Here is a 27,462-nt window from a genome sequence, read left to right on the forward strand (position 1 = left end):
AGAGTTTTACAGAGAATTGTACAGTATTTATTAAACTAAGTTTAACTTTAAGACAGCAGTTCACAATCCTATAGAATCTTTTTAAAAATTAATTTATTTTGAGAAAGAGAAAGAGACAGAGTGAGCGCATACACGCACATGTGAGGGGCAGAGAGGGAGGGAGAAAGAGAATCCCAAGCAGGCTCTGTGCAGCCAGTGCAGAGCCTGACGTGGGGCTCGATTTCACAAAGCATTAGATCATGACCCAAGCCAAAATCAAGAGTTGCCCAACCTAACTGAGCCACCGAGGGAACCCCCCCCCCCCTTTTTTAGAAAGTAGGTTCCATGCCCAGTGTGGAGCCCAATGCAGAGCGTGAACTCATGACCCTGAGATCAAGACCTGAGCTGAGATCAGAGTTGGACGCTTAACAGACTAAGCCATCTAGGCACCCCTGTATAACATTTTTAACACCTATTACTAATCAGATTACCTAGCTTGAGATCCAAAATTAATAAAATTAATCATTTTAGGAATCTTACCTTTCTCTGAAAGCAAGGCGTTTTCACTGAAATGTATTAAAGAGTATAAATAACGTAGGCATTTTGTTTCAAAAGAAGATAAAATTACTAGCCACAAATGTAACATATCTTGAGATTATTTAGAATTATACCAAATCCAGTTGAGATTAGATAATTCTTTCCCAAGTTACTAGTAAACAGAAGGAGAAATACACCTCTGTAAGAAACTAGGTTGAAACAGAGGCCTCGCTCTTCTTTTCAAAAAGGAAAAGGAAAACAGAAATACTTGCATAGCGGTACCTAAGCTATTCACAGATAACTCAAGATTACAATCATTGCCTTGCCGAAAACGCTGTTGAGTCTAACACTCAGTTTAATACTCACCATTTGTTTGCATAGAAGGTGCAATATTTCAGAAAGTAAGACCCCAGCTCTTCCAACAGGAAGTAAAGGTTTGCTAAATTCTCTGTAAAAGACAGGAGTAGTGATTAAGTACTTCTGAACCAAACTTCCAGTTCTAAAACACTAGGTGAACAATGTGTGCTGAACCTAAATCATATTGGGCAAGAGAAAGCTTCAGAACATGGTCTAAGTAATGTTCAGCAGAAGTAGCTCAGACTTCAAGTTCACTCTATGCTTCATGGAGAAGCCGGAAAGGGACTTTAGATTTCCCGGGTTTTGCCTTTTTCTTTAACTGCCTCAGTGATAGAAGCAATGCAATGATCAGTCTCATTTAATAATCTATTTACATATACACCACTTCAAGCCTAAATGAGAGAAGCACCTTAGGTAACTGGGAGATGTGAAAATTAGTTATGAAATATTTTTAAGAAAGGAAGTTTTTCTTTACAATATAGATGAAACAGAAAGGGGCCATTTATTTTCAGAGTCTAAACCAGTATATCCCACACTGTGTTTCACAGGATATGAATAATTATTCCTCAAGAAAAGAATTCTACAATTGAGAGAATGCTGCATTAAACAAAGCTAAATAGGTTTTATTAAATTTATTATTTATTTTTTTAAGTAAGCTCTACAGCCAACGTGGGGCTTGAACTCACAACTGTGAGATGAAGAGTTGCATATTCTACTGACTGAGCCAGCCAAGCACCCAAATCTTGTTTTTATTGTTTGGTTTCACTATAGAATTCTCATAATCTTTAATGTGCTGTAATATACTTTGTGAACCTCAAACAAAAGAGACATAATAGTACATAGAGTAGGACTATATGAACAATTTTTGGGAAAATACTAATGCTCTAAAGAAGAGTTTAGAAAAAACTAGTCTATACAAAGTAGAAACAACTTCGGACTCCTGTCCAAATCTAGGAATGCCAGAGATGCAGTCCCTTTACTACAACCAGAGCATGTAGCATGCAGGTATCAGTCTGACAAGCTATCATGTAGAAATAACTTATGGCATTTGAGCAAGGACAGACATAAAAGTCAGATTAACATTAAGCTTCCAGGAGCAATAACCTTCCAGTTATGTGATTTTGGAGCCCTATCTACAAATACTGCTAACCTCAATGGACCACAGGGTTATCATATCCCTGTCACTTCTCTGATGGAGATACAGTGTAATGTAACATTTTTATACAGAAATAAGTCCTTTTTTTTTTTTTTTTTACATTGAGGTATAATTGTATTAGTTTCAGGTGTACAACATAGTGATGTGACAATTATATATACTATAAAATGATCACTACAATAAGTGTAGTTATCTGTCACCATACAAAGTTATTATAGTATCATTGGCTATATTCCTTACAGTATACGTTTCATCCCCATGACTTTTATTTTGTAATGGGCAGTTTGTACTTCTTAATCCCCTGAAATAAGAAGTCTTAAAGAGTCACAGGCTGCATCCAAGAGCCTACAAAGGCACTAAGGAAAGAGCACTATGCTAGAGATAGCTGGTAAGTTTTGCATCAGTTTATCTTTTTTTTTTTTTAATTTTTTTTTCAACGTTTATTTATTTTTGGGACAGAGAGAGACAGAGCATGAACGGGGGAGGGGCAGAGAGGGAGACACAGAATCGGAAACAGGCTCCAGGCTCTGAGCCATCAGCCCAGAGCCCGACGCGGGGCTCGAACTCACGGACCGCGAGATCGTGACCTGGCTGAAGTCGGACGCTTAACCAACTGCGCCACCCAGGCGCCCCAACATCAGTTTATCTTGATATACACACACACAAAATGAAAACAAAAACAAGTACAACTTACATGATAAGTTCTCTCATAGAGATTCCACCTTCTTTTAACATGGGGGTCACCAATTCAGCAAGGTACAACCAAATGTGGGGAATATCAATAGCCATGTCATCTGCTAATTCCAACGTTTCTGAAAAACTAGACAAGAACAAGAAGAACATTTCACACAAATATAATTCAGAAGTTAAGATTAAATAAAGAGTCCAAAACTCAGTCAGCAAATATCTATTAAAGCACCTACTATGTTAGATACTATGCCAGGCATAAAGTAACTGATAAACACATTCTTGTTCTCAAAAACCTGTATTAGTAGAGGAGAAATTCTAGGGGCCCCTGGGTGGCTCAGTCAGTTAAACATCTGACTCTTGACTTTGGCTCAGGTCATGATTTCACTGTTGTGGATCGAGCCTTGTGTTGGGTTCTATGCTCAGCATGGAGCCTGCTTAAAATTCTCTCCCTCCCTCTCCCACTGCCCCTCCCCTCCTTGTACATATGCTCTCTCTCTCAAATTTAAAAAAAATGAATAGCACAAACAAAAGCATGTTTGCAGAAAGGGCTAATACTCTGATGAACATGAACTATAGTACCAGGATATCCCAACGGAGAGGGTGGTCAGAAGAGAGTTCTGTATGAAGGTGACTTCTGGAAGATTTCAGGATGAAAACAAGGCAGCCATGTTAAGTTCTGGGGGAAGAGATATTTAATCTATTCCTACACTATCTAATGAGTTCACCACAGCTGAGTATCATATTCCCTGGACCAGTCAGATACACGGACTGAAAATTTCACTATAATGTAGACTAGACCCAAAGAGAAAAAAAAAAAGACAAAAATCCTTGTTCTTGAGGAGCTCATAATAGGGAAACAAACTGGATGGATATAAAGGAGTCTGATAACATTACTAATAACATCATTGTTACAACTTATTAAAAACTGTTGTACCTTTAATGTTTGTTTATTTTTGAGACACACACACACACACACACACACACACACACACACACACACACAGAGACTGCAAGTCGGGGAGGGTCAGAGAGACAGGGAGACACAGAATCTGAAGCAGGCTCCAGGCTATGAGCTGTCAACACACAGCCCAATGTGGGGCTCGAATCCACGTACGGTGAAATCAGACCTGAGCCGAAGTTGGATACTTAACCAACTGAGCCTCCCAGGTGCCCCAAAACTGTTGCACCTTTAAAGAAAGGCTAATGGTTTCCAGATTTCATGGCCTGAAATTTTTTTCAATGTGAAATAAAATAAATGGGATTTAAATATAAAACTTGGGAAAGCCAAATACAAAATATCAGCAGTTATTTAAGGTAAAAATTACAGTTATTCACTTAAAAATATAAAAACATAACTCAAAACTTTGTTAATCAGTCCCATATACAGCATGTTAAAAAGGACAAAAATCAAAGTAAATTTAACTCAAGGAGGCATACACATTAATTACAAGGAAATGCGCACAATCATAAGGCAAGGAATGAGTGAGTGTAGGGCAGGTAGTATTTGTCTTTGTAGCCTTTCAGATCTCTTCATACATAAAATGGGTGCTTTCTCACTGTAGTTTTTGGCTTTTAGCTTGAGTATGCCACTCTGTTTACCTACTGCAGAGGTCTACATGTCATTAAAAATTTTCACTTAAAAAGAGATACCACTACAATGGAGGGTTGCCTTTCTGATGATGTCATTTCAAAACAGTTTGTAGCTCTGCGACATAAGTCTGGGCCTTGTGAATCCTTAATGCTGACTTTCTGCCCTCACAGCGTAAAATTATTTGATATCTACTTGCCATACAACAGATTAACTGGACTCTTCTCTCATTATATGAACACTTTAGGCTCAGTTAATGTGCCACTGATGGAACATAATCTGGCTGGACTCCACAATTCCTGGGCTAATCATCCTACAATGTGAATTCATGTTCCATGGTTTAATGCCATAGATTAAGCTGTTTAATGAGCCCGTGAGACAACTGTAGCCATCCAGTCTTTCAGCAGTAGATCTGCTATTTTCATCTCAAATCAAAACTAGAAGATAACCATATTCTTGCCTTGGTTTTCTAGTTCTTGATTAGTCAGTCATCAAGGGACAGTATGCAGAACACAATCACTGGTCAAATCCATACTACTGAAAAAAACCATATTTGGCTGAGAGGGCACCTGGGTGGCTCAGTTGTTAAGTGTCCAACTCTTGATTTCGGCTCAGGTCATGATTTCGCAGTTTGTGAGTTAGAGCCCTGCATCAGGGTTTCAGCACTGCAGAACCTTCTTGGGATTCTCTTTCTCTCTCCCTCTCTCTCTCTCTGCTGCTCCCTCACTATTGTGCACATACGTGCTCTCTCTCAAAATAAATAAACTTAAAAAATAAAAAACCCGTATTTGGCTGAACACAGGATTTCTGTAGAACAAGCTTGTAAGAGGCTTCTTTTCAGGTTTACAGTTCCTAAATTCTTTTGTACAATTTTAAAAGAAAAATCCATGGTGTACAGAAACGTCTAGCTATCTTTGTCTTTGGAGTATTACACAGCCTGTAACACTACCTTGTATAATATACATTTTCTGCCAGATGAATGAATGAAACAGAACTACACCATACCCTTGCTTCTTGGTATGTAGTGACCATTACACCAAATGGACTAAACTCTGGTGAGGTCCACAGGTAGGACTTTAGGTATCCTTCCCTCCATCTCAACTACAGAGGCTCTACTTTTATTTTCTTTATATATTGAGTTCCTGTCTAAAACATAATTAAAGGGATACATGGTAGTTAAAAAAAGGTTTGTGTGTTTTTTTTTTAAATTCACTGAAGTTCTGATCAAAACTCTGCTGAGAAGGCAAAATAATGTTCCGTAATCGGAAACAAATAGTATTGTCAGTAGCATCTCCCACACTTTGCACTGTGATAACTTAATAAAAAATTAAATCTTGATGTAGATAAACAAGAAACAGTGAGAACATCTAAAAATCAGATTACTCAAGTATTATTATGACTGGTCATAACAGAATCTAATTCCAGGTAAAAGAAAGAAATGAAATGATGACGAAAGTTTCTTATACTCTAGTATCATATTCAAAGGATCACTATGGAAAACATTTTTTAAGCTAGATCTTACCTTTGTGAGCAAACTTGGTTTCCACTATTAACCAGCAGGTCAGCAATTTTTTGGGTTTTTTTGCACCTCTGCAATTTTGCACCTGAAACTTAGTCTACATGTCTGTGTAAGCTTTGAATAGCAGGGTAGAACTGCTGCTGAGTGGCAGGAAAAGTTCCCCAAGACAGTCAAGGAGGAGATAAGAATTTTCTCTCCAACAAATATCTCCCAAAGTCAAGCTTCCTGAAGGGCCCATATTTTGTGTCTATTGACAACTCCAATTTTTACTGTCTTGCTTTTCATTTGTTTATTACACTTTCAGTGATTCCAAATTCCATGGCTAATAGTGAACTATCTTTACTAGATAGCTTTAAGAAAGAAGTCTTCTAACGCCATGATATAAAATGAATTTATCAACACTGTTTGAAACCTATCTCCCTATACAATAATGCATCTACCTACCTACCTGATTTGCCTCATAAAGTATCTAGATTTAAGTCCTGAAAATTTCAAGATGGTTTGATGTTGCCTTTGTAGGGATATATTTTATATGTGGCAACTACTATGCTTGGGGTTGATAAACTATCTAGTAAACAACCTGACTAGAAAGCCTATTTAAAACTTCTGTCTAGTATTAGAATTTAGTAGCAGTGCATCCTTTGAAGAGTTCTGTAGGAGAAATGGCAGATTAATAGTTGACTGATCAGTGCCCAGTAAACAGGGAGGCCTTATACTTTCCATCGACTCTGGCTTGGGGAGCTGGGAGGGAACAGCTTTAACCACTGCTCAGAAATTGGCATCTAAGCAGTAGCAGCATCCAAGGAAGCTGAGCTTAGATGTTTGCCCATATGCTACGTAAGGACAGAGGTCTTTGGATATTGCGACCAAAGAGACAAAAAACTTAGGGCGTTTCCATGGCTCCAATGAAATGGCCTCTTTAGACAGTATGAACTATTTATAATTTGGGCTTTAGAAGTAATTAGGAAACTTTGATCTATTTGCAAGGAAACTCCTGGTGGATGACAAGTGGCTGTTTGTTTTCACCTTAGAAAAAAAACTGCCAGGCCTCTCCATTTAGTAAGGAACATGGGTCTTCATAGGGGTCTGGGTCTAAGGATGGCGTGGTTAGATCTAACAAAGTATCAAAAGTGAGGTCTGGAATCACTGCATTCTCTCTAGCTATAGAAGGAAATCGGAATAGAGAAAGATGAAGTAGATACCGAAGCACAGAAGTGTTCATCTCATTTTCAGTATAAATAAAAGGTGGTGGCTATATTGCCAGCAGCAGCAACAGGGCCACCACCAATGAAAGTGTAGACACCGATGTCTGAGTATGACATTTTTTCCCCACAGGGAATCCTCCAAAGGGAAATGCCAATGTCTGAGGGAGCCTAGCAATCAAGCAATGAACCTCTCAAGTTCAATGAAGACAATGAAGCCAGACGGCACTTCCTGGGGTCTTTCTAGACAGAAATAAACTTAGGAGCACAGTCTCAAGAGAGGCAGAAAGGGTTAAATAATAATCCAGCATTCTCATTTCTGAAATTATCTGATGAATATATCATAACAGATGAGAAAGAAGCAAATATTTATAAATTAATACAATTGTGACCTCAGATGTAGTTTGTAGGATTTCAAGCTGGCTAGGAACAGAACTTAGATTTATTTGTGAGGGTGTGGTTACCCTCATTTGCTCTTGCTGTTTACACTGGCTGGTTACTGCAGTGACTCGATTTCTCTTTTTAAAACTGGGAAACCATCTTGGCCTTCTTTTTTTTTTTTTTTTTTTTGAAGTAGGCTTCATGGCCAGGACAGAGCCCAATGCAGGGCTCAAACTCATGACCCTGACATCAAGACCTGAGCTGAGATAAAGAGTCGGATGCTTAACCAACTGAGCCACCTAGGTGCCCCGCATCTTGGCCTTAAAAGACAACAATCAGCAACTTCTGCCGAAGTTTCTTACTAAGGTAACTGGGTCAGATGGCCTAAATCTAGTCATTCACTGAATTCATAGAAATCTACCTTATTACTCAAAGACAGCTTAGTAATAATCCTAGGGGCAAGTATGTATATTCTAGGACCTTGAAAACACCACCATTCCTCACAAAATCAAAAGAGTAATCATTCCTGAACATATTCAACTGTGGCATTTAATGATTACGCTATTCTAAGAGGTTGACCATACCCGAAAGACACACAGTGGCATTTTATCACATGTGCATTTAATTTTCAAGAATATAATATGAGCTTGGCAAAAAAGATTTACGAAGAGAAAAATAAAGGGGTGCCTGGGTAGCTCAGTCACTTAAGCATCCGCTTTTGGCTCAGGTCACGATCTCATGGTTTGTGGGTTTGAGCCCTGCACCAGGCTCTGTGCTGACAGCCCAAGCCTAGAGCTGGCTTCGGACCTGTGTCTCCATCTCTCTCTCTGCTCCCCCTTCCCCTCAAAAGTAAGTATTAAAAAAAAGTTAAAAAAAAAAAAACAAAGAGAAAAATAAATAGTGTAGAATTCTTACTGTCATTGCACCCAATGAACATATGTCAAGTATGAGATTGGAGAGGAGAATCTGACGTCCTGCCTTCAAGAAATATTAGTTCCTGAACAATTAGAGAGCGGGCACCTGGCAGGGCCGGGTGTGTTTCTATGTTTATATTTACGTAACACAGCTCCTAAAACAGAAACTTTTTACCATATGCAATTTTCACCTTAAACCTTGATTTCAGAATCTCAACCTGGGTAAGATTCTGTGGCTGTACCACAAAGAATCCAATTCACACACATGTGATGATCACAAACAAATCAGAACCTGATCTAATGAAGATACAACACTAGTGACAGCCAGACTTCATCAAAGCAGTCATCAACAGGAATCATAATGAAACCAACCCGGAACAGACTAAGTCATTAACAACTTGGAGTAACACGTCCTGCTATGGGGCTAGAGTGGACAGATAAGCATCCCTTGGCCAAAATAACCAGGGTTTATTGAAAGGATAAGGCTTTTAGGTTTAAGTTGATTTTCCAGAAATTTTCTCACATAAAAAAAGCTTCTATGGGGCGTCTGGGTGGCTTAGTCGGTTGAGCATGTGACTCTTGATTTCAATTCAGGTCATGATCTCGTGTTTTGTGGGCTTGAGCCCTGCATCAGGCACCGTGTCTACAGTGTGGAGCCTGCTTGAGATTCCCTCTCTCTCCCTCTGCCCCTCTTGTTAGTGTGCTCTCTCTCAAAATAAATAAACTTTTTTTTTTTCTTTAAAGTTTTTTTCCTCAAAGAACACCTAGGGATTTACAGGTAAACAGGCTGCTGAGGGCCTGAGTTTCCCCAAGGTGAAGGGGTCTCTACTACCTTACTTACACCTTAACACAGGTATAAACAATAGGATTTGGAAAACCAGGAGATAAATAACCTTTATGCCCTAGCACAATCTACAAAATGCCATCATATCCACCAACACACTATCAGTATATTACGCAATTATAATTATCAGTATATTACACAACAATTGTAATTATCCAATTACAGTGGACATAACTTTACTCTATGGAAATAGACAAATACTTAAAAATATATGTACTTTTAAAAATAACCACTACTCAAGAGCCTAGTAACTGAATACCACTCTTGAAGAGGATACTGACCCTTTGAAAAAGTCCTGTTTGCTGAGTTTTTCTGACTGCACCAGCTGATACAGTAATTGGCCCATGTGATCCCTGGTGATCTGGCTCCTTTCCAGGGTGGACTCCACTCCCATTCTCACAAACACATGTAGCAGGCCCTGGGCATTCAGCTCTTCCACACACTGCATGGCTTCCTGTTCAAACAGCAAATAACAGCTTAGTCTAATATCTGGATCCCATTACCAAAGCGTTAAAATAAGTTTACAATCTTTTACTTATGACAAAGTCAGCAGAAAGCTCCACAAACAAGCTAGTATTCATACATTTTAAAAAAAACATTAATTTAGCTCAGTAAAATGCAGGCTGACAAGGGCAATATTAGCCATATTTAAAAACAGAAAAAAAAAGAGGATCTTAAGAAGGGTAATATGTTTAGCTTCACAATTTATCAACAATCACGCAAAGGGCCGAAGTGTGTTTTTCTACAAAATGTTTACCTATCTTATGACCATTTAAAAACCTGAAAATGGTATATTAAGAAACAGAAATTTATCATCACGTGCCAAACGACTTAATGTGGCAACTGAGGTAATTCTGTCTGGGTATGTTAATATTTGCAAAATCTTCAACGAGGAAGGTCTTCCTTCATATGAAAGTTAGTATACTTAGCTTAAGTGCTAAAACCCTCTTAGGAAATTCTTGGGGTGTGGGGCTCGTGAAATGGTCCTTACCATGGGGTGATCTGGCTAGGTCCGTATCTCTGAGGCCTGGTAGCCAAGGTTGCTGAATCACCAACACAGCACTGTGCCTCCCTGCCCTCAGCTATCTCAACTCTGTCTGAATCCAAAATCCTTTGGTTCAACCTCTGAAGAGAGCAGCTCTTCTGAGAGGGAAGATGCATGTGAGAAGAGCAGCTGCTTGAATGAAGAAGGGACTAGAGCACATGTAGGTTTCTCACTGCTGCTTTATTTCTCCTCTGCTATTTTATTTAATGCCTCCCCCACATAAACTTTTTATCTAAAAAACTTTCAATGGGGCGCCTGGGTGGCTCGGTCGGTTAACCGTCCGACTTCGGCTCAGGTCATGATCTCACGGTCCGTGAGTTCGAGCCCCGCGTCGGGCTCTGTGCTGACGGCTCAGAGCCTGGAGCCTGTTTCAGATTCTGTGTCTCCCTCTCTCTCTGCCCCTCCCCTGGTTCATGCTCTGTCTCTGTCTCAAAAACAAATAAACATTAAAAAAAAAAAATTAAAAAAAAAAACTTTCAAACTACAGAGACATTGAATAGTACAATGTACACGTATGTAACTTCACTTCAGTTTAGATTCATCAATTGTTAGTTTTCTTCATAGATACGTAAAAAACTTAATACCAACACAATGTCAATAAAAATATTATCTGATAAACAGTACATATTTGAAATTTCCACAACTGTCCCCAAATGTCCAAACTATAGTTTTTTGTTGTTGTTTAGGACCCAACTGAAAACCTGACATCACATGTCAGGATGCATGATGTCTTTTTAGACTCCTTTAATCCAGATCAGTCCTTTCTCTTCATCTTTTTAGAACATTCACAGTTTTGGAAACATTCGGCCCAGTTGTCTTTTAAAACCGTCTTATATACACTTTTAAACCAATCGGTCCTTCTGTTTTCAGTCCCACCTGCACCTTACGTGCATTCGTAGTCTGCTGAATAAATGACCACCCATCCTTCTAGTTTCTAACTTCCAGAGTGTTGGTGCGGTCTATTCCCTCTACTCTTTATCCCTGTGAATTTTTACCTCATTTTAAAGACCATCATCATTATAAAGCTTTTTCAGGAGAGCATGGAAATGAATGCACATATCTTCAGTATTTAACCTGAAGTGATCAAGTATCTTACAAGGGGAATTTATTCACTGAATCTGCATGTGGTATCAACGAACTATATTATGCTGCTTTCAATGTCACAGCAATTCATCATCTTGCTCTTCTCCCTGATTTTCTCGTGTTGATTCTTATTTCATTGAGTATTCAGGTGAATGGACACCTCCTACAGTCTGTGACTGCCCAGTCACCGGCTATCATATCACCTAGTTTTACTTCTCTGCACTGAAACATTATTTTCCTTTTTGTATTTGTTGTTTATTTATTACCTATCTTTAGGGCAGTTTTGTATCTCCCACTAGAACACAGGCTCCACAAATGCCCCATAGAAATAGACTATGTTGCTCACTATATACACTACAGCATATCCGATGTCCAGGCAGTGTTTCCTAAATTGTGGCTGGCACATTTTAGGTACTCAATAACTATATACCACAGAGGCTAAAAACCATAGGGTGTGGAATCGGACAAATGTAAGTTTGAATTCTGGCCCTGCCACTTGCTACTATGTGAATTCAGGAGTGTAACAATCCCTCAGGCTTGACTTCCCGTCATAAGGTTACTTGAGGAATGAACATAAAAAGGGACTTTGCACACTGCCAAACACAAAAGCTCAGTACATATTAATTTGTATTATTTTTAATAATAACAACACCTACTAAAATGCTAGAAAAACCTTTCCTTTAGGATGATCTCTGTAAGCCTTTAGCATAACACACTAATAATCTTAAAGGTAATAAGATAAAATCACAGTCTCTGCTCTGAAGCTAGAAGCCTAATTTTACTTCTATTGTTGTTGTTGTTGTTTTTTAAAGATTTTCTCTTTAAGTAATCTCTATACCCAATGTGGGGCTCACACATACAACCCTGAGGTCATAAGTTACGTGCTCTACTGACGTAGCAAGCCGGGCACCCTTAGAAGCCTAATTTTAAATCCTGAGTTGGCCACTTATCAGAAGCATGACTCAGATCAAGTTATTTAACATCTTTGCATCTCAGTTTCATTATCTATAAAAATAGCTATTATAATAATATTAAAATCAAGAGGGCGTTATGAGGATTAAATGAACTAACGGCACCTAGCACACAGGGAGCCCTCACTATGTCTGACAATGTCACCTGCTTCTTATCATCATTCTGCAGCAGATGCGCCTTGGACCCAGTACAATGAAATTCCCGAGTCATAACTGACTCTGTTTCTTCCATACTATAGGCCAGGCCTAGGGCTAAGATCTTTCAGAGAGTCTTCCCGTTGAACTTAGGTCTTTTTCCCCCTATGGCTCCCATTCCTCAGAGTGATACTTTTCTCCTTTCAAAGTATTTGTTGCTCATTGACTTGATATTTCCTCTCCAACTAACTGGCTCATCATCAAAACCTCGTAGTACTTCTTCTGAATTTTAGATGATTTTTTAAAGGCTTGAGGGTTTTAGAAAGCTGGGCTACAGTTAATCAGGGTGACTGTTATGTACAGAAAGCAAATAATAACTACACTGTCAAGAGAACAAGTAAGCTTGAAATAATTAATATAATGTTAAAGCAAAAGTAGTTAATGTATCTGACAAATAATTTAACAGATTAAGACTCTGCTGACTCCAGATCCCTAAGCTAGGTCCTATTATATGATCTCACCTAAGATCCTAGAGGTCTATTGGCATTTACAATAACTATAATTTAAATACCTATTTTTGAGTTAACTCTTTATGACCTGTCTCTGCCACTAGACTCTAGGGCTCATGAAGTCAGGCATGATGTCTATTTTATTCACTACCATCTTAAAATGAAGACCAAAGAGAAAGTTGGGGTTAAAGAACAGCAAATTCAAAGCTGTGTCTTGAATGTTTCACTTAGGCTGTCTGGCCCTGGCAGTGCGATTACTCCTTGGTGCCTCAGGTTTCCACTTATGAAATAAAAAGTAATGCTAGCCATAGTTTAAAGTTAATACAAGAATGACCATACAAGGACTGTGAAGATCATAACAGGTAATGTACAGCTAGATAAGAATGCCTAAAAATGATAATGTGTGGGTTTTTGCTCATGAACATCAAAGTCAATGTGGTTTTTCTACTGTGGGGATGGACTGGTAGTCATTCCCCCTTCCTGCCATGTGATCTTGTGAACTCCATCATCAATTTAAAAGACAGTAGCTGGCAAGAGCACATCCGAGTTGTGCAAACCGAACTGCCCCTGACAAGTGCTTTAGACCAGAGCCAAGTTACTGTATCTCTCTGCCACGGGGCTTTGTGTTGTTGCTTTCTTTTTCTGAAACTTCATTTACCTTAAAATCATTAATGTGTAGAAACTCATCAATGATAGATTTAGACTTCCTCGCCATCTCCAATTCTGACAACGCAGGCTTGTCAGGGGCTGCTGTTGCTGGAATTTCTGGCTTCGCTACTAATGAGGTTAAAAAAAGTGAGGAAGTAAAACAGACAAAAATTGTAATTAAAATGGGGGATTATGGTTGACAATATTTATTTGTTGTTATACCAACTTTTCCATAAAAGCATTAAAATAGATACAAATCTGACAAAGCAAGACACCTAAAAGCAGAAAAGAGAAATATTTATTTTTAGCATAGATAGGCACTAAGTAACTTCATATTCCACAATGAAAAGAATAGAGGGGTACGGTAAACTTTTGTAATTAGAGCTTTTTTGTCCCTTTCTGCATTTTGATTCTTCTCCACTGCTTCAGTGATGAACAGCACGTGAAGCTTGTACAATCACGCACAGAGTTCCAACCACACGGGCCTTTGGCAGTTGCGTGAACATGTCATGATGCTCCTTCTGGCCAGAGTGCTCTTTCTCTCTGCTCCATACCCATCCCTTCCTGTAAATCTATTTCGACTCCTACTGGTTCATCAGACCCGAGGAAGCCTTCCCTGATATCCCTCTGTATCAATTCCAGATAGTTCCTTTGTTAAGCACCCTCTTAGAACTCTGCTCCTTTCCTCCGTGGCATTTTTCTCAGTTTGTTCTCATATACAATACCTTTCGTGGGATTATGTCATAGGAGTCCTCTGGACCCAGCAGACTGAAGGCTGAAAGCAGAGACCCAATGCCCACAAGTCACCAGGTGTTCAGAGTGCATGTGGTGAATAAATGAATGACCCAGAAGATAAAAATGCATAGGGCAGCTGTGCCACGTTATTCACTACTCACAAGACATTTTCATACACTATCTCGTTATGTTCCCCAAATAGATACCACAGATCAGAAAGCCACATGTCCCTGAAGTCAAAAATTCTGGTCTATCAGTTGGGAGAAGACATTTCAATTTGCCTCTGAATCCATTTAGAGGAGGAGACACAATTTAAATAGTGAAAGAAATCTGAAAGCTATTAAGATGTTATAAACAACCAGTACTACCTCAGGATTAGTATTTTAAAGATGCTGAAAATTATCTTTAAACTATTTCTCATTGTTCTCATCATCTTTACCCTCATGACCTCTAGTACTTTTTGAAAAATCTGTATTTATCAGATAAAGTTCTAAATATTTACCCGTGTAGACTTCTCATTTAATCTTCATGATAACTCTACAGGGTAGGCACATTTACTATCCCCATATAACAAATGAAGAAACAGAAATGCAGACAGGTTATGTAAATGAGGTAATTTTTAGAGCATTATCTGAGTTGGTCCTCTAATCATATACAAGCTACACATGTACAAAGACCACAGATGCTACCAAGATGAAGGTAACAAAAGACAACCTGATATTTTCTCTTTGGTTTGCTTTGGATGTCAGAATTTTCATACATTTGAGGGCTCTACAAAGCCCATGCGCTCTAATGCACAGGAAGGGGTTACTGTGAGAATCTGCTAAGAAATTCAGATTGCTTAATATACAGCAAGAGACCCTCATCACCATCACATTTAATCGAGAACGGGGGAAACTTACAAATTGACGAACAAAGGGACAACCTGGGAAACGAAACCTATGTTACAAAACCATGAAGATGCCCTTTACGTTTTAAGATACTGGTATGTTATTACCATGTAATGATTCTGAAATCTACACAGGGGCAAAATCTCCTCTGCACTTTTCATTCCACAGTTAAGGCCCGAATCTTCCTTCTGTGTGTACCAAGTCTCTCACCTGACTCCCGGCCCTTGTTTCGGTCAGCCTCAGCGCTGCTCCTCTCCACGTCCATGCCTCCCGTAAGCTGCTTCACGGTCTCTAGCATCTCCCTGCGTTGCTCTTCTTGAGACTGATTGTCCAACAGGTCTTTGCTGCTGCCGCCTCTCAGGAAAGTATTGGGACGAGCTGCTGCAGACGGCAGGGGCTTGTCATTCTTCTCCCTGCCCACGCTTCCACGACTTAAAACACAAAACATACTTCTTCAGAAGATCACCCCATCCACTATGCATTCAAATCATAAAATAACATTAAGATTTCCTGCAGGTATGTAATTTTTCACACATGACTTCAGGTATGTGAGGCGCCAATTCTACATCAAACTATAATTATGTAAACAAGTAAAGTCAGTGCTTTCAGAGAATGTTGAGTATGTTTTAGCTTTTCTCACGAATGTTGAAGGGATACCACTTAAGATTTTAAAATGCAATGGCAAATCCTTATTTTAGTTCTTTAAATCTTTTAATAAAGACGACAGTGCCGAATGTATGAGCTAAAAGAGCGAAAGAGACAAAGAATACCTAACGGACATGGTATCACTATCTTAGAAATTAGACAATGATACAGTATTTATTCAAAAACTTCAAATATAAGTAAAATATTTTGAGAACCAAGTAGCAGAAGTAGTTTTTGAGTGGCCAAAGTCACATACTTTCCTTAAGAGAGAATCTTCCTATCTCCCTAGGCTTCTTTTCAGACAGTTCCCACCAGTTGGGCAGGTAGTTCCTTGGTCCATAGCAGGCCAGGAGAGCAAATGAAAAGGAAGAGAGGAGAAAGGACTAGAGGCACGACAGTAGTCTAACCTCTGAAAGAACATACACAAGTACTCAAAAAGCAGAGCCATCAGGGGAAATCTATGGCAGAGCAAAGAGCCATCAATAGCACAAATGATGCTTCATGACAAGCTGAGCCATCACTAAAAGCTGAACTGTGCTAAGCATATTTTACCGTAGAAGCCAAGAGAACAGCAACATAGTTAGAAAGTCTACCTGGCCAAATTGACTACAGTAACAAAAAAGGAAAGTTTGAGAGTTTAAAGCAACTTCAGCTCTAAAAGTGCTTATGTCAAAAATTTTGAGGAGTGCCTGGATGGCTTCAGTCAGTAAAGCATGTGACTCTTGATCTCAAGGTTGTAAGTTTGAGTCCCACACTGGGTGTAGAGATTAAAAATAAAATCTTAAGAAAATGAAAACTAAAAATTTTGTTCTCGGTCATTATACTACAGGTATTCATTCCCTATAAACCAACCAACAGAACACCTGACTGTATCAGTCCTACAAAAAAGAAGGTAGAAAGACAGTACAATACAGAGAGAATAGTGAGAAACAAAGGACAGCCTGAAACAGAACTTGAAGAACGGTATGACAGAGAAACATATGGGTAGGCTGTCATGCTCTTTAATTCACATGCTTCGGAGTGTTAGGTTAATCCAGAACATCCTGACGCATTAGTTTAGCAAGCCCTCCACCAGCCTCCAGGGGTGTTTGGGTGGGTCTGACTTTCTTAAGAAGCAAACTATTATACTGGGGCGCCTGGGTGGCTCAGTCAGTTGAGTGTCCGACTTTGGCTCAGGTCATGATCTCACAGTTTGAGTTTGAGCCCCTTGTTGGGCTCTGTGCTGACGGCTTGGAGCCTGGAGCCTGCTTCAGATTCTGTGTCTCTGTCTCTCTCTGCCCTCCCCTGCTTGTGCTCTATCTCAAAAATAAACATTAAAAAAAATTCTTAAAAAAAGAAACAAACTATTATAAACTTGCCAGGTAACTTGCCCTTCCTTTCCACCCCATCCCAAATCTACCACCCAATTATGTTCTTATCTTGGAAATTACAGAACGTGAAGATCAAAGAAGGAATAGAAAAACAAAATCAACCTTAGGGATAAAAGGAATCCATGCACAGAGATGACCATCATAATTTACATGGGTGTGTGTGTGAGTGTGTGAAAGAGAGAAAAAGAATAATAGAGAAAGAGAGAAGGAGAGAAGGAGAGAGAGAGAACAGACATCCACAAGTAGGTCAGTCTTCAGTTAACATGGAGAGTGGGCTCCATACCTGGTTAAGGTCCGTCGGGAATCAAACTCTAAAGGCGTAGACGATGTAGACCCTGAGGGTGCTGGAGGTTGCAAAGCAGAGAATCTGTTTAAACTGGAAGCACTTGACCGTAAGGCATCTATAGGTGTTGAGGATTGAGGGGGGAAAAAATACAAATCAAATGACTAAAATGTAGCTTTTAATTCATCTGGCTCTCTAGGGAGGAAAGGGGGGGTGTTGTTTGAGACTAGGTATTTCTAACAAGTTTAACAAGGTGATGCCAATCTCCTCCACAAACTATACTCTTAGAAGTATAATGTTAGAAGGAATTTGTCTGTAAAAAAAATTTTTTTTGAAACCTTTGTTCATTATAACCATTTGCTGCTTTAAAAACATAATTAAATTATCCTAGATAGGGAAGGGGGTGGGAGTGGTAGACAGGGAAGGAGGGAGGCAAGCAAAAACAAAACAAAACCAAACAAAATATTGCACTTAAAAAAGCTAACTAATAAAGGTGCGCCTGGATGGCTCAGTCGGTTAAGCGTCTGACTTTTGATTTCAGCTCAGGTCATGATCTCAGGGTTTGTGGGACTGAACACCACACTGAGCTCTGTGCTGACAGTGCGGAGCCTGCTTGGGATTCTCTCTCTGTCCCTCCCCGGCTCGCTCTCTCTCTCTCAAAATAAATAAATAAACTTGATAAATAAAAATTAAAAAATCAGAGATCAAAATTACTTAGTAGAGGGAAATATGGAAAGGAAGTTAATGTAGAAGTTTTATTCTTCTAACGTTTATAAAACATTAACGTTTTATACTTTTCTACTGGACTTCATCAGCTTTAAAAAGATGTGTCTGTGGGGGTGCCTGGGTGGTTAAGTGTCTGACTTCGTCTTAGGTCATGATCTCCCAGTTCATGCGTTTGAACCCTGCGTCGGGGTCCTTGCTGACAGCTCAGAGCCTGGAGCCTGCTGCAAATTCTGTGCCTCCCCCCGCTTGCACTCTGTCTCTTCTTTCACTCTCAAAAATAAACAAACATTAAAAAAAAAAAAGAAAAGAAAGGATGTGTTTGTGATGGTCTAAACATTTGAGTCCTAAGGTCAAATCTCTGAAAGTCTGACTTTTGATAAAGATTTTGAAAAATATTTCAATCTAATTCTTTTACAACTCTCTTATCCAATTCTTCTCAGAAGAATGAGTTTCCCTCTTCATTTGCGATCCCAGTAATTCTCTAATTATATTGAATTTATGAACAACAACAACAACAAAGGTACCTAGGAGATTCAAGTCTTAAACAGCCTAATTGAACTCAAAAAACTCTAAATATTTAAAACACCTGAAGATCCATATTGTGAGGGACACCAGTAAGTTTGGGCATGCTTTGTCTATAGATCTTTTCCTAAAACCATTATTAAACGATTGTGGGAATGCACTATACGGTGAATACTAGCCCACATCCAGGTTCCGGAGAAGGGACATGTTACACTTACCGGTCTCACTTGCCTTTGCTCCACCACTGCTGCCCTTTCCCCAACTGCCCAGCTGTGCTTTAGGTACCAGCTGAATTTTCTCATCAATTGTGGGCTGTAATGTAAGTGACCACAAGCCAATTATAGGAAACATTCTAGAATGTTTGATCTTCTTTTTCCTTCAGTACAGTGAAAACCAATGTTAGCAACAAAACAGTGCTTGGAATGCCAATTTAAGAAGTATAAACTGGAGCCGTCCATATTCAAGTGGTGCTCCCTGTACAACCTGCTTGGAAACCAGCTTCCACAGGGTAGTTTAGAACCCCTGGTCTGGAGAATGCATTCAGATGGTGTGCCATTTGACTAAATGTAAGCAGTTTCCAATCATTCCTCCTGTCCAGTAATGCCCAGTGATTTAAAAAAGAAGTAAAGGAATATACAAATTGTGTAGACTACAAAATTAACTCCTTAATTTCTTCACATTATTGTCAGAAAACAGGTCAGAAGGCACAAAGATTTCACATTTTAGCAAAGCCAGATATAGGTGGGGGCTAAGGATGGAGAAGTGGGGTGGCAGCATTCAATACCGGGGGGGGGGGGGGGATAAAAAAGCGAACATAGTATTAGATGGGAAGTTAATAACGATGTCGAGCTCTACAGGGAACACAACATTAGCACAAGTGGATAGAATTACAAGGTAATACTAATAAGAAAACATATACCACAGTAAGGTACAATGTAGCTCTTTGTAACAGAAGTGTTAATAACACTCTAACAGCACTGCCTAGCTCTATGACATGCTTTCACACAAATCTCTCCTAGTTAACAATGCATTTGTTGAATGGTTTTGAACATTTTCTACGATATTTAAGTACAGTACTTGTAGGATAACTGTCTGAATATACACAAAATTTATTAAAACAACAACTTAAAATCTTTCAAAATATTCAGGAAATAATGTTGTAGCTTATTATCAGCACTATTCTTTTTATAGTATCCATGCGTGGAAACAGTATTAGTATTTAAAAATACAAACACCCTTATTCAATATTGATATAATTTTCAAAGATGTTGGGGCTGACGCTGGAGGAATTCTCTAAACGTGTAAGATTTTGGCTAAAACCATCTCTCGTAAGAAGTGGATGGGAATCAAGCTGTATTCAGCGATGGAATTCCTGCCCTGAGACATAAACAACTAGAAGAATGTACCAGAATCTTAAGAGAATAGGATCCTAGCTAATTAAAATCAAAAGAGATCTAGACAGCAAATGTTCTATGCTGAAGCAATACTTTGACATGAAGACGCAAATGACAGCCCATCTTCTTCCAATTTTCTCAAACTCTTTTTCTTTCTGTCAGTTATCTTCTTTCATTTGATGTTTTCATGTTAGCTTTAGATTGTCTTTGGTATCTTACCAGCAGGTTGCCAATTTTCAGAACTATGGAAAGTGTATTACACAAGGAAGGTTCAAATTAGACTTGTAAATGATTTATAAATCTACTGGGCTGTAGAAGTTTCCCCTTTTACAAAAGATAATGCCACTTCCTCTATGTTCTCCAAGTTCTTCACCCTACTTAGGGTGATCAACTTCTGCTGAAAACATCTGCCAGGAGAAACCCTTTCTCTTACCACCCATGGATTCTCAAGGGAGAGGAAAGCAGAATGTATTAAATCTTTATCACAGGATGATTTCTAGCAGTGGGTCCTCTTGATTTATTTTAGGCCTTGAATATGGCAAACTGTTAATTCCTTTCAAGTTAGGCTTAAACAGGTAGATGCTTCTTCCCTAGAGCTAAGGATACATTGTATAAAAGATCATAAGGGACTATAGCTTCTGAAGTATCTTTATTATCATCTCTCTTATACTAAGCATCTGATAACTTTAGGAATTAAACTAGTCTCTTCCCCCTTAGTAAGCCCTCCAAGAAATAAAAAGGACTAACATCAGGACAAGTACGTAAGAATACACTGATAAATACTGTCATATAGCAAAGCATCTACTTAAAAAAAAAACCACTCCCCCATAAACTCTGCAATGTAGTTATTTTATATAAGCAAGAAATAATTGAGAGTCCCATTCTCAGGTCGATGTTAAGTTGCGTCATAAATGTCATACTCACCTTAGTGATTTTAAGGAATTTTGAGGGGTCTAGTACCCGACTATTCTTGGCCCCCTGTACAGTGTTCCATCCACCTTCATCCACTCTCTGGACACCTGCAGGGAGAACAGGGTGAGTCAGTTTCCCACAAACTCAAGTCAGTTTGACAATGAAAGAGTGAGCAGTATTTTCAACTCAGCAGCTCCAATCAAAATCAAGGAAAAAGACAAAAGAAACTGTTAAAGCACTGCTGACAGTCTTTTTAATGCCTACAACATGAACATATCGGATAGAAATACTGTGGAACATGCCCCACCGAGAGGAAATTAACGGATAACGTGAATAGAGATTTGGTGATAGACAAAGGAGGGCCAGATCTAATGTTCATAGTTAACACTTCAGATGGAAATTATTTCTTAGAAGGTTTATTTCACTTGATGGTGTTAAATGACACAGTATACTTGGATCACCACCCCCGCCCTCCAACCTATCAACTGCTCAGGCAGAAAACCCTGACTCCTGTTTCTCTCACACTTGGCACCCAATCTGTCTGTAAATCTTGTCGGTTCAACATATTCAGCATCTAGCTCTTCTTATTACTACCAACCCTACCACTTTGGTTTTCGCCAGAGACATTTCCTCGATTAGTATAAAACCGTCTTCACTAGCTTCACTGCTTTCACCCCCAACTGTTTGCATCATAGCGGACAGCAAGAGCCAAATAAAGTACAACTCAGGTCCTATCACTTCTCTGCTTAAAACACTTCTGTTACCTCTCTTCATCTCACTCAGATAAAATCCCATATTACTCATAAATGGCCTCCAAGCTCTGATTAATCTGGACTCCTGCCTCTCAGGCCCCGTCCTCCACTACTCTCTCCCTCTGCTCAAGCCACACTGGCCTCCTTGCTGATCCCTGAAAATACTATTTCAAGGGCCTTTTACTTACAATTCCCTTTGCCTACAAACCTTCCCCCAGATGTGCCCACGGTTTCATTCCCTCATACTTGCTTCTGGTCTCTGCTCAAACACTAACCTTAGCAGGCTCCCAAACCACCCTATTTAGAATTACACCTCAGGTGCCTGAGCGGCTCAGTTGGTTAAGCATCCGTGGCTCAGGTCATGATCTCATGGTTCGTTGAGTTTGGGCCCCATGTCCGGCTCTGTGCTGACAGTGCACAGCCTGCTGTGGACCCTCTGTATCCCTCTCTCTCTGCCCCTCCCCCATTCACACGCTGTCAAAAATAAACATGTAAAAAAATAAATAAATAAAATTGCACCTTTACCCACCAAGCCTGGCATCACCCGCTTTCCCCCTCTCTGCTTTATCTTTTTCTCTAGAAAAAGTGATTGGACAAAATTACATATTTTATTTGAGTATTTTTCTGTCGGGTATGATGTAAGCTACACGAAGGAAGGGACTTTAGTTAGTCTCTCCTGTTAAGCAATGGGCACTTATACGTGTTGAAAGAAAGACCACCCAACTGTCTACCTAAAAGCTTTTCTGATCCTCACATACTTGATTGTCTCTGTGCTATCTGATGTTACTGAGCATGAACAAACTTGTTTCTTGTTTGTTTCTTATACCCTAGTGCTCCTTCCTCTGCAGTTGTTCTTTATATGTCAATTTCCTAAGAGTCCTCTTCTTCCTTTGGTCCTCTGTGGACATCTTCCATGGACTGGGCTCTCTAGTTCAATAATTAATAAGAGTCATTACGTGAAAGGCACTGTGCTACGTACTAGGGTGAGGAAGGTGAGGAAGCATGGTGTCCCATGGAACTTAAAAGTATACTTTCTTTCCTGGAGGATTCACCTCTCATATGTTCAGTATGAGCCCTATGGTGTGTGCACCAGTTGCTAAGCCGAACCCTTGACACACAACACGTCTTGCCACCCTCACACAAATCCTAGCAACCACTATTAGATCCGTTTTACACATTAAGGGACTTGTGCAAGGTCATGCGGCCAGGATGTAGGGGAGCTGAAATGCAAACCCAGACAGCTGGCTCCAGAGTCTAGTAGGCTCTCGACCACAATACGACTACATCATCCAGCAACTTCTGGCTCACTGAACAGCAGACTGGACAGATAAGCATTCTTACTCGGATACCCTCCTGCCATCTCAAAATAAACACTGATCATTTCCCTTCTGAAAAAGGTTTCCTCTTCCATGTTCTTAAACTCAGTCAATGGATTTTCTACTTTCTCGGGTGTAAAATGTCTTCCATTTCACCTTTCATATTTTTTTCCTATTTCTTCCTTTTAATAATTATTATTACCAGGATTTCAGCAGGAGCGACATTTCTGAGTTCAGTGTTCCCCTTTGACTCATCGTGTTAAAAGCAATAGACTTCTTTTATTTACATACATCTAGCATGACATTACCCCTTTCTTCAAAACCTTACAATGGGACTTTAAGGTCAAAGATATCAGTTCTTAATCTGGCTCCATTCTTCCAGACAAACATTTCCCACTGATTCTGAACACTTAAATTTTGCTTCAGTCAGGTTTGTTTATGCCTCTTCACAATATATGTTTATTTTACTTTCATGACTAAGATTATTCCTTTCCTTCCCAAATATTTACCATCCACCAGGACCCAGTTCAAAGATGCCTTCCTCAAATAAAGATCTCTTCCAGCTTCCTATCTTTCTCCTCTTCCTCTGAATGTTAACAATCTTAATTGAGAATACATTTCATACTTGATAATATCTCCTACTTGCTTGACAAATGTGCCTGTTATTAGTTTGCCTTCCTGGATAAACCGTAAGCTTTCAGAGAAAAGAAACTACATCTTCCACTTTTTTTTATAGCCCTCACCAATACTGAGCACAGAGAAGATGCTCAAGAAAGTCCTGTTGATTATTGAAGTTAAAGTAGTCCAAGAAACCATGCTTTGTCCTGCATTCTTGGAGAAACGGCTTCACTTACCAATTACCACTCTATTGTTCAGTTTATTCTTTCTGATGTCACTTCAAACCTGAATACAGAATTCTTAAACATCTGTCCCTCAGTCTCCCAAGTTTCCCTAACATCCCAGTGCACTCCACCCCTTACCTGTTCGTCTCTTCTCTTTGGTCATGAGCTGCTGGACCTTCCTTTGCTCTTCTTGTTCTTCTATTTTAGCCTCTTTGTGAATCTGTTCGATAGTCTTAGGCCCTTGATCTGCTCTTCGAGATACCCAGTTGCACTATAAAAGGAGAAAATAACATTATCAACCAGAAAACAAAACACGAACATAACAATTTTTTATACTTCTCACTGCTGGAAAAATGTAAAATACATTTAAAAATCTGTACTACAACAGTTTTTCATCTGTTTTACAGACGGCACTGCGTGCAGTCTGAGATTAGATATAAAGAATTAAGTTTGTCTCAATAAACCTTGAACTACTGTATACTGAGTATTCCAAAAGCCAATGAATAAAAAGCTAGAGGGAAAGACTGGCCCAAATGTATTTTTTTAAAAATATTTTTAGATGTTTATTTATTTTTGAGAGAGAGAGAGAGAGAGAGAGAGAGAGAGAGAGAGAGAGAGAGAGAGAGGCTGATTGATTCAGAGTGTGAGCAGAGGAGGGGCAGAGAGAGAAGACACAGAATCTGAAGTAGGATCCAGGCTCTGAGCTGTCAAGCACAGAGCCTGATGCGGGGCTCAAGCTCACAGACCGGGAGATCATGACCTGAGCCAAAGTCGGATGCTTAACCGATTGAGCCACCCAGGCACCCCCCGAATGTTTTTTTTTTTTAACTTTTTTTTTTAACGTTTATTTATTTTTGAGACAGAGAGAGACAGAGCATGAACGGGGGAGGGGCAGAGAGAGAGGGAGGCACAGAATCGGAAGCAGGCTCCAGGCTCTGAGCCATCAGCCCAGAGCCCGATGAGGGGCTCGAACTCGCGGACCGCGAGATCGTGACCTGAGCTGAAGTCGGACACTTAACCGACTGAGCCACCCAGGCGCCCCCCAAATGTATTTTTTAAAAATCATCTTGTGGGGCGCCTGGGTGGCTCATTTGGTTAAAGTGTCTGACTTTTTTTTTTTGGCTCAGGTCATAATATCAGTTTCATGAATTCAAGCCCCATGTCAGGCTCTGTGTTGGCAGCACAAAGCCTGCTTGGGATTCTCATTCTCTCTCTCCCTCTCTTTCTCCCTCCCTCCCTGTCTCTCTCTGCCCCTCCCTGACTTGTGCTGTCTCTATCTCAAAATAAATTAATTAACTACAAAAAAATCATCTTGTATATTTGTAAAGAGGAACCAGAAGAGGAATCAAGAAAGCTCAGGACTCTCTGGCCTTGACTTAATCTGAATTATTGGTACTTAGTTCGTGTCACATTCCATGGGGGTTCTAAATCAAAGATGACTAGCATTTTTCATCCTCCTATATCATAGTTCTGATATCCTACAAAAGTGCCATCTCTCTGGCCTTTGGTTATCCTATTTAGGGCAAGTTGCTCCTTACAATTACACTTCTCCCGGGGCGCCTGGGTGGCGCAGTCGGTTAAGCGTCCGACTGCAGCCAGGTCACGATCTCGCGGTCCGTGAGTTCGAGCCCCGCGTCGGGCTCTGGGCTGATGGCTCAGAGCCTGGAGCCTGTTTCCGATTCTGTGTCTCCCTCTCTCTCTGCCCCTCCCCCGTTCATGCTCTCTCTCTGTCCCAAAAATAAATAAACGTTGAAAAAAAAATTAAAAAAAAAAAAAAAAAAGAAAGAAACAATTACACTTCTCCCTTTCCTTCCCACCATAATCCCGACAACTGATATAAGTACAAGTAGTAGAAGGCACGGGTGAAGAAGTCTTTTATATTTATTTACATTTGTTTACATGTGCTAGAAGCGAGGATGGCAAATAGGCACAAAATTCTGATCAGCTCGTAGTGGCTTCAGTAATAAAAAGGATCGTGAGGTCACATTTAACCTTAGCAAGATAAAGAACCATCATCAATGCTATCTGGTCTGAGTACAGGGCAGGGAAGGGATAGGACCTGCATTCACATTCTCTAGTTTAGGGTCAGCTGCAGTATATTCCCTGCAGGAGTTAAAATAAGAAAGAGACAAAAGAGGTGGTAGTGGTAAACACTGCACCTGTTATGAGAAATGAGAAGCGGCAGGAGCACAAGGGGATACACAGGAAAAACAACAGAGAACAAACAGCAACATGTCCTATGAGCTGGGCACTTGACACGATCACCTCACTGAATCTGTACCACACATGTGCAAAGGAGGCAACATCCCCATTTTAGAGAATAGAAATGTAAGGCTCAGGGAAATGAAATGGAATCATGTTGAAGGTGAGGACTCCTGAATATTTAGTAGCCTAAGACTAAATTTAATTGACCAGTTTGAATTCAGAGTAGCGGATTTAAAAACAGCAATGTGGTTTGATAATTAGCTTAGAGGGAAGAAATGTAACAGGCAGGTATATATGCTTCGTGTCCTTTCACACAGCTATGTCAGGGAAGTGTGTCAACTCAGGTTCTGGGAGCCTCTCCCGCAGCATTAAGTTTTTACCTATGTAAATACTAGGACACACTCTCCAACCCAATTCCTTAAAAGAGACTGGAGTAGCTGACTTATATTTTCTTACTTACCAGCCTTAGGTCTATCACATCCTGAAGCATGAATCGAATCCTAGATGAGGTTTTTCTTTCTTTCACAATTTTCTCCATCTGATTAAAATACTGGTCCATACGTGGCTGCAAGGGGTAAAACCATTTAGTATTCCTGAGTGAGGAATTCAAGTGTAATTTTACCATACAGAATTTTTAAATGGCCTAAGGACACAACTTATAGACAAAAGGTAATGTGGTACAAATTTTAATTAGGCATCCAAAATAAAGGTTACACATTCTGAGCAGCTGGCTGTAGTCCTGTGACGGATTACAGGTAAACAGAATATAAATCGAAGCATTATACTGCAGGCAGCCCCTGAATCTTCTTTAAAAGAGAGAGGTGGCTGTAGCCTTTGCCCATTTCCAACCTTCTCTGCTGAGAAAGATAAGGACAAGGGCCATACATTAGGGATGACAGAACTTTAAGCTGGACGAACTGGATTATTTATCATCTCTGAGCCACCAGACCTACCTCAGACTTCTTACCTCTGAACTTTATGTGAGTGAGAAATAAACCTCAATCTTGCATAAACCACTGATATTTGGGATTTCCTGTCACAAACACACATAATCCCAGCTGCTTCAGAGGTTACAAAACATTTCTGACATTATTTATAGCAAACATTTCTAATTTTCCTACCCCTTATGTGGAAGGCACCATGTTATGTTTGAACCATAATATTTTTAACGGTTTCTTTTATTATGGTTAGATAGCTTTGTTGCTGATTAGAGCATAAATGTAAGAAAACTACTAGTTCTGGGGCGCCTGGGTGGCTCAGTCAGTTAAGTGTCCAACCTCGGCTCAGGTCATGATCTCATGGTTCCTGAGTT

General features: G+C 39.7%; 1 protein-coding gene across 25 annotated transcripts in view; it reads right to left on the bottom strand.

Annotated features, from left to right (window-relative positions):
- The window catches only part of EIF4G3 (eukaryotic translation initiation factor 4 gamma 3), a 314,690-nt gene that overhangs the window by 21,268 nt on the left and 265,960 nt on the right, over nt 1–27,462 (bottom strand). For 24 of the 25 annotated variants that reach the window (XM_045035239.1, XM_045035237.1, XM_045035236.1 and 21 more), the window contains 10 exons: nt 26,611–26,715; nt 24,084–24,216; nt 21,048–21,142; nt 18,948–19,041; nt 17,482–17,599; nt 15,394–15,614; nt 13,569–13,687; nt 9,449–9,621; nt 2,724–2,849; nt 883–964 (listed from right to left, as the gene is read on the bottom strand). In XM_045035239.1, the coding sequence (XP_044891174.1) occupies nt 883–964; nt 2,724–2,849; nt 9,449–9,621; nt 13,569–13,687; nt 15,394–15,614; nt 17,482–17,599; nt 18,948–19,041; nt 21,048–21,142; nt 24,084–24,216; nt 26,611–26,715 (1,266 nt within the window). The remainder of the gene's footprint in view (nt 1–882; nt 965–2,723; nt 2,850–9,448; nt 9,622–13,568; nt 13,688–15,393; nt 15,615–17,481; nt 17,600–18,947; nt 19,042–21,047; nt 21,143–24,083; nt 24,217–26,610; nt 26,716–27,462) is intronic. The other variant, XM_023258253.2, reaches the window with a different exon arrangement.

Source organism: Felis catus, chromosome C1 (assembly GCF_018350175.1).
Source record: "Felis catus isolate Fca126 chromosome C1, F.catus_Fca126_mat1.0, whole genome shotgun sequence".
Classification (NCBI taxonomy): Eukaryota; Metazoa; Chordata; class Mammalia; order Carnivora; family Felidae; genus Felis; species Felis catus.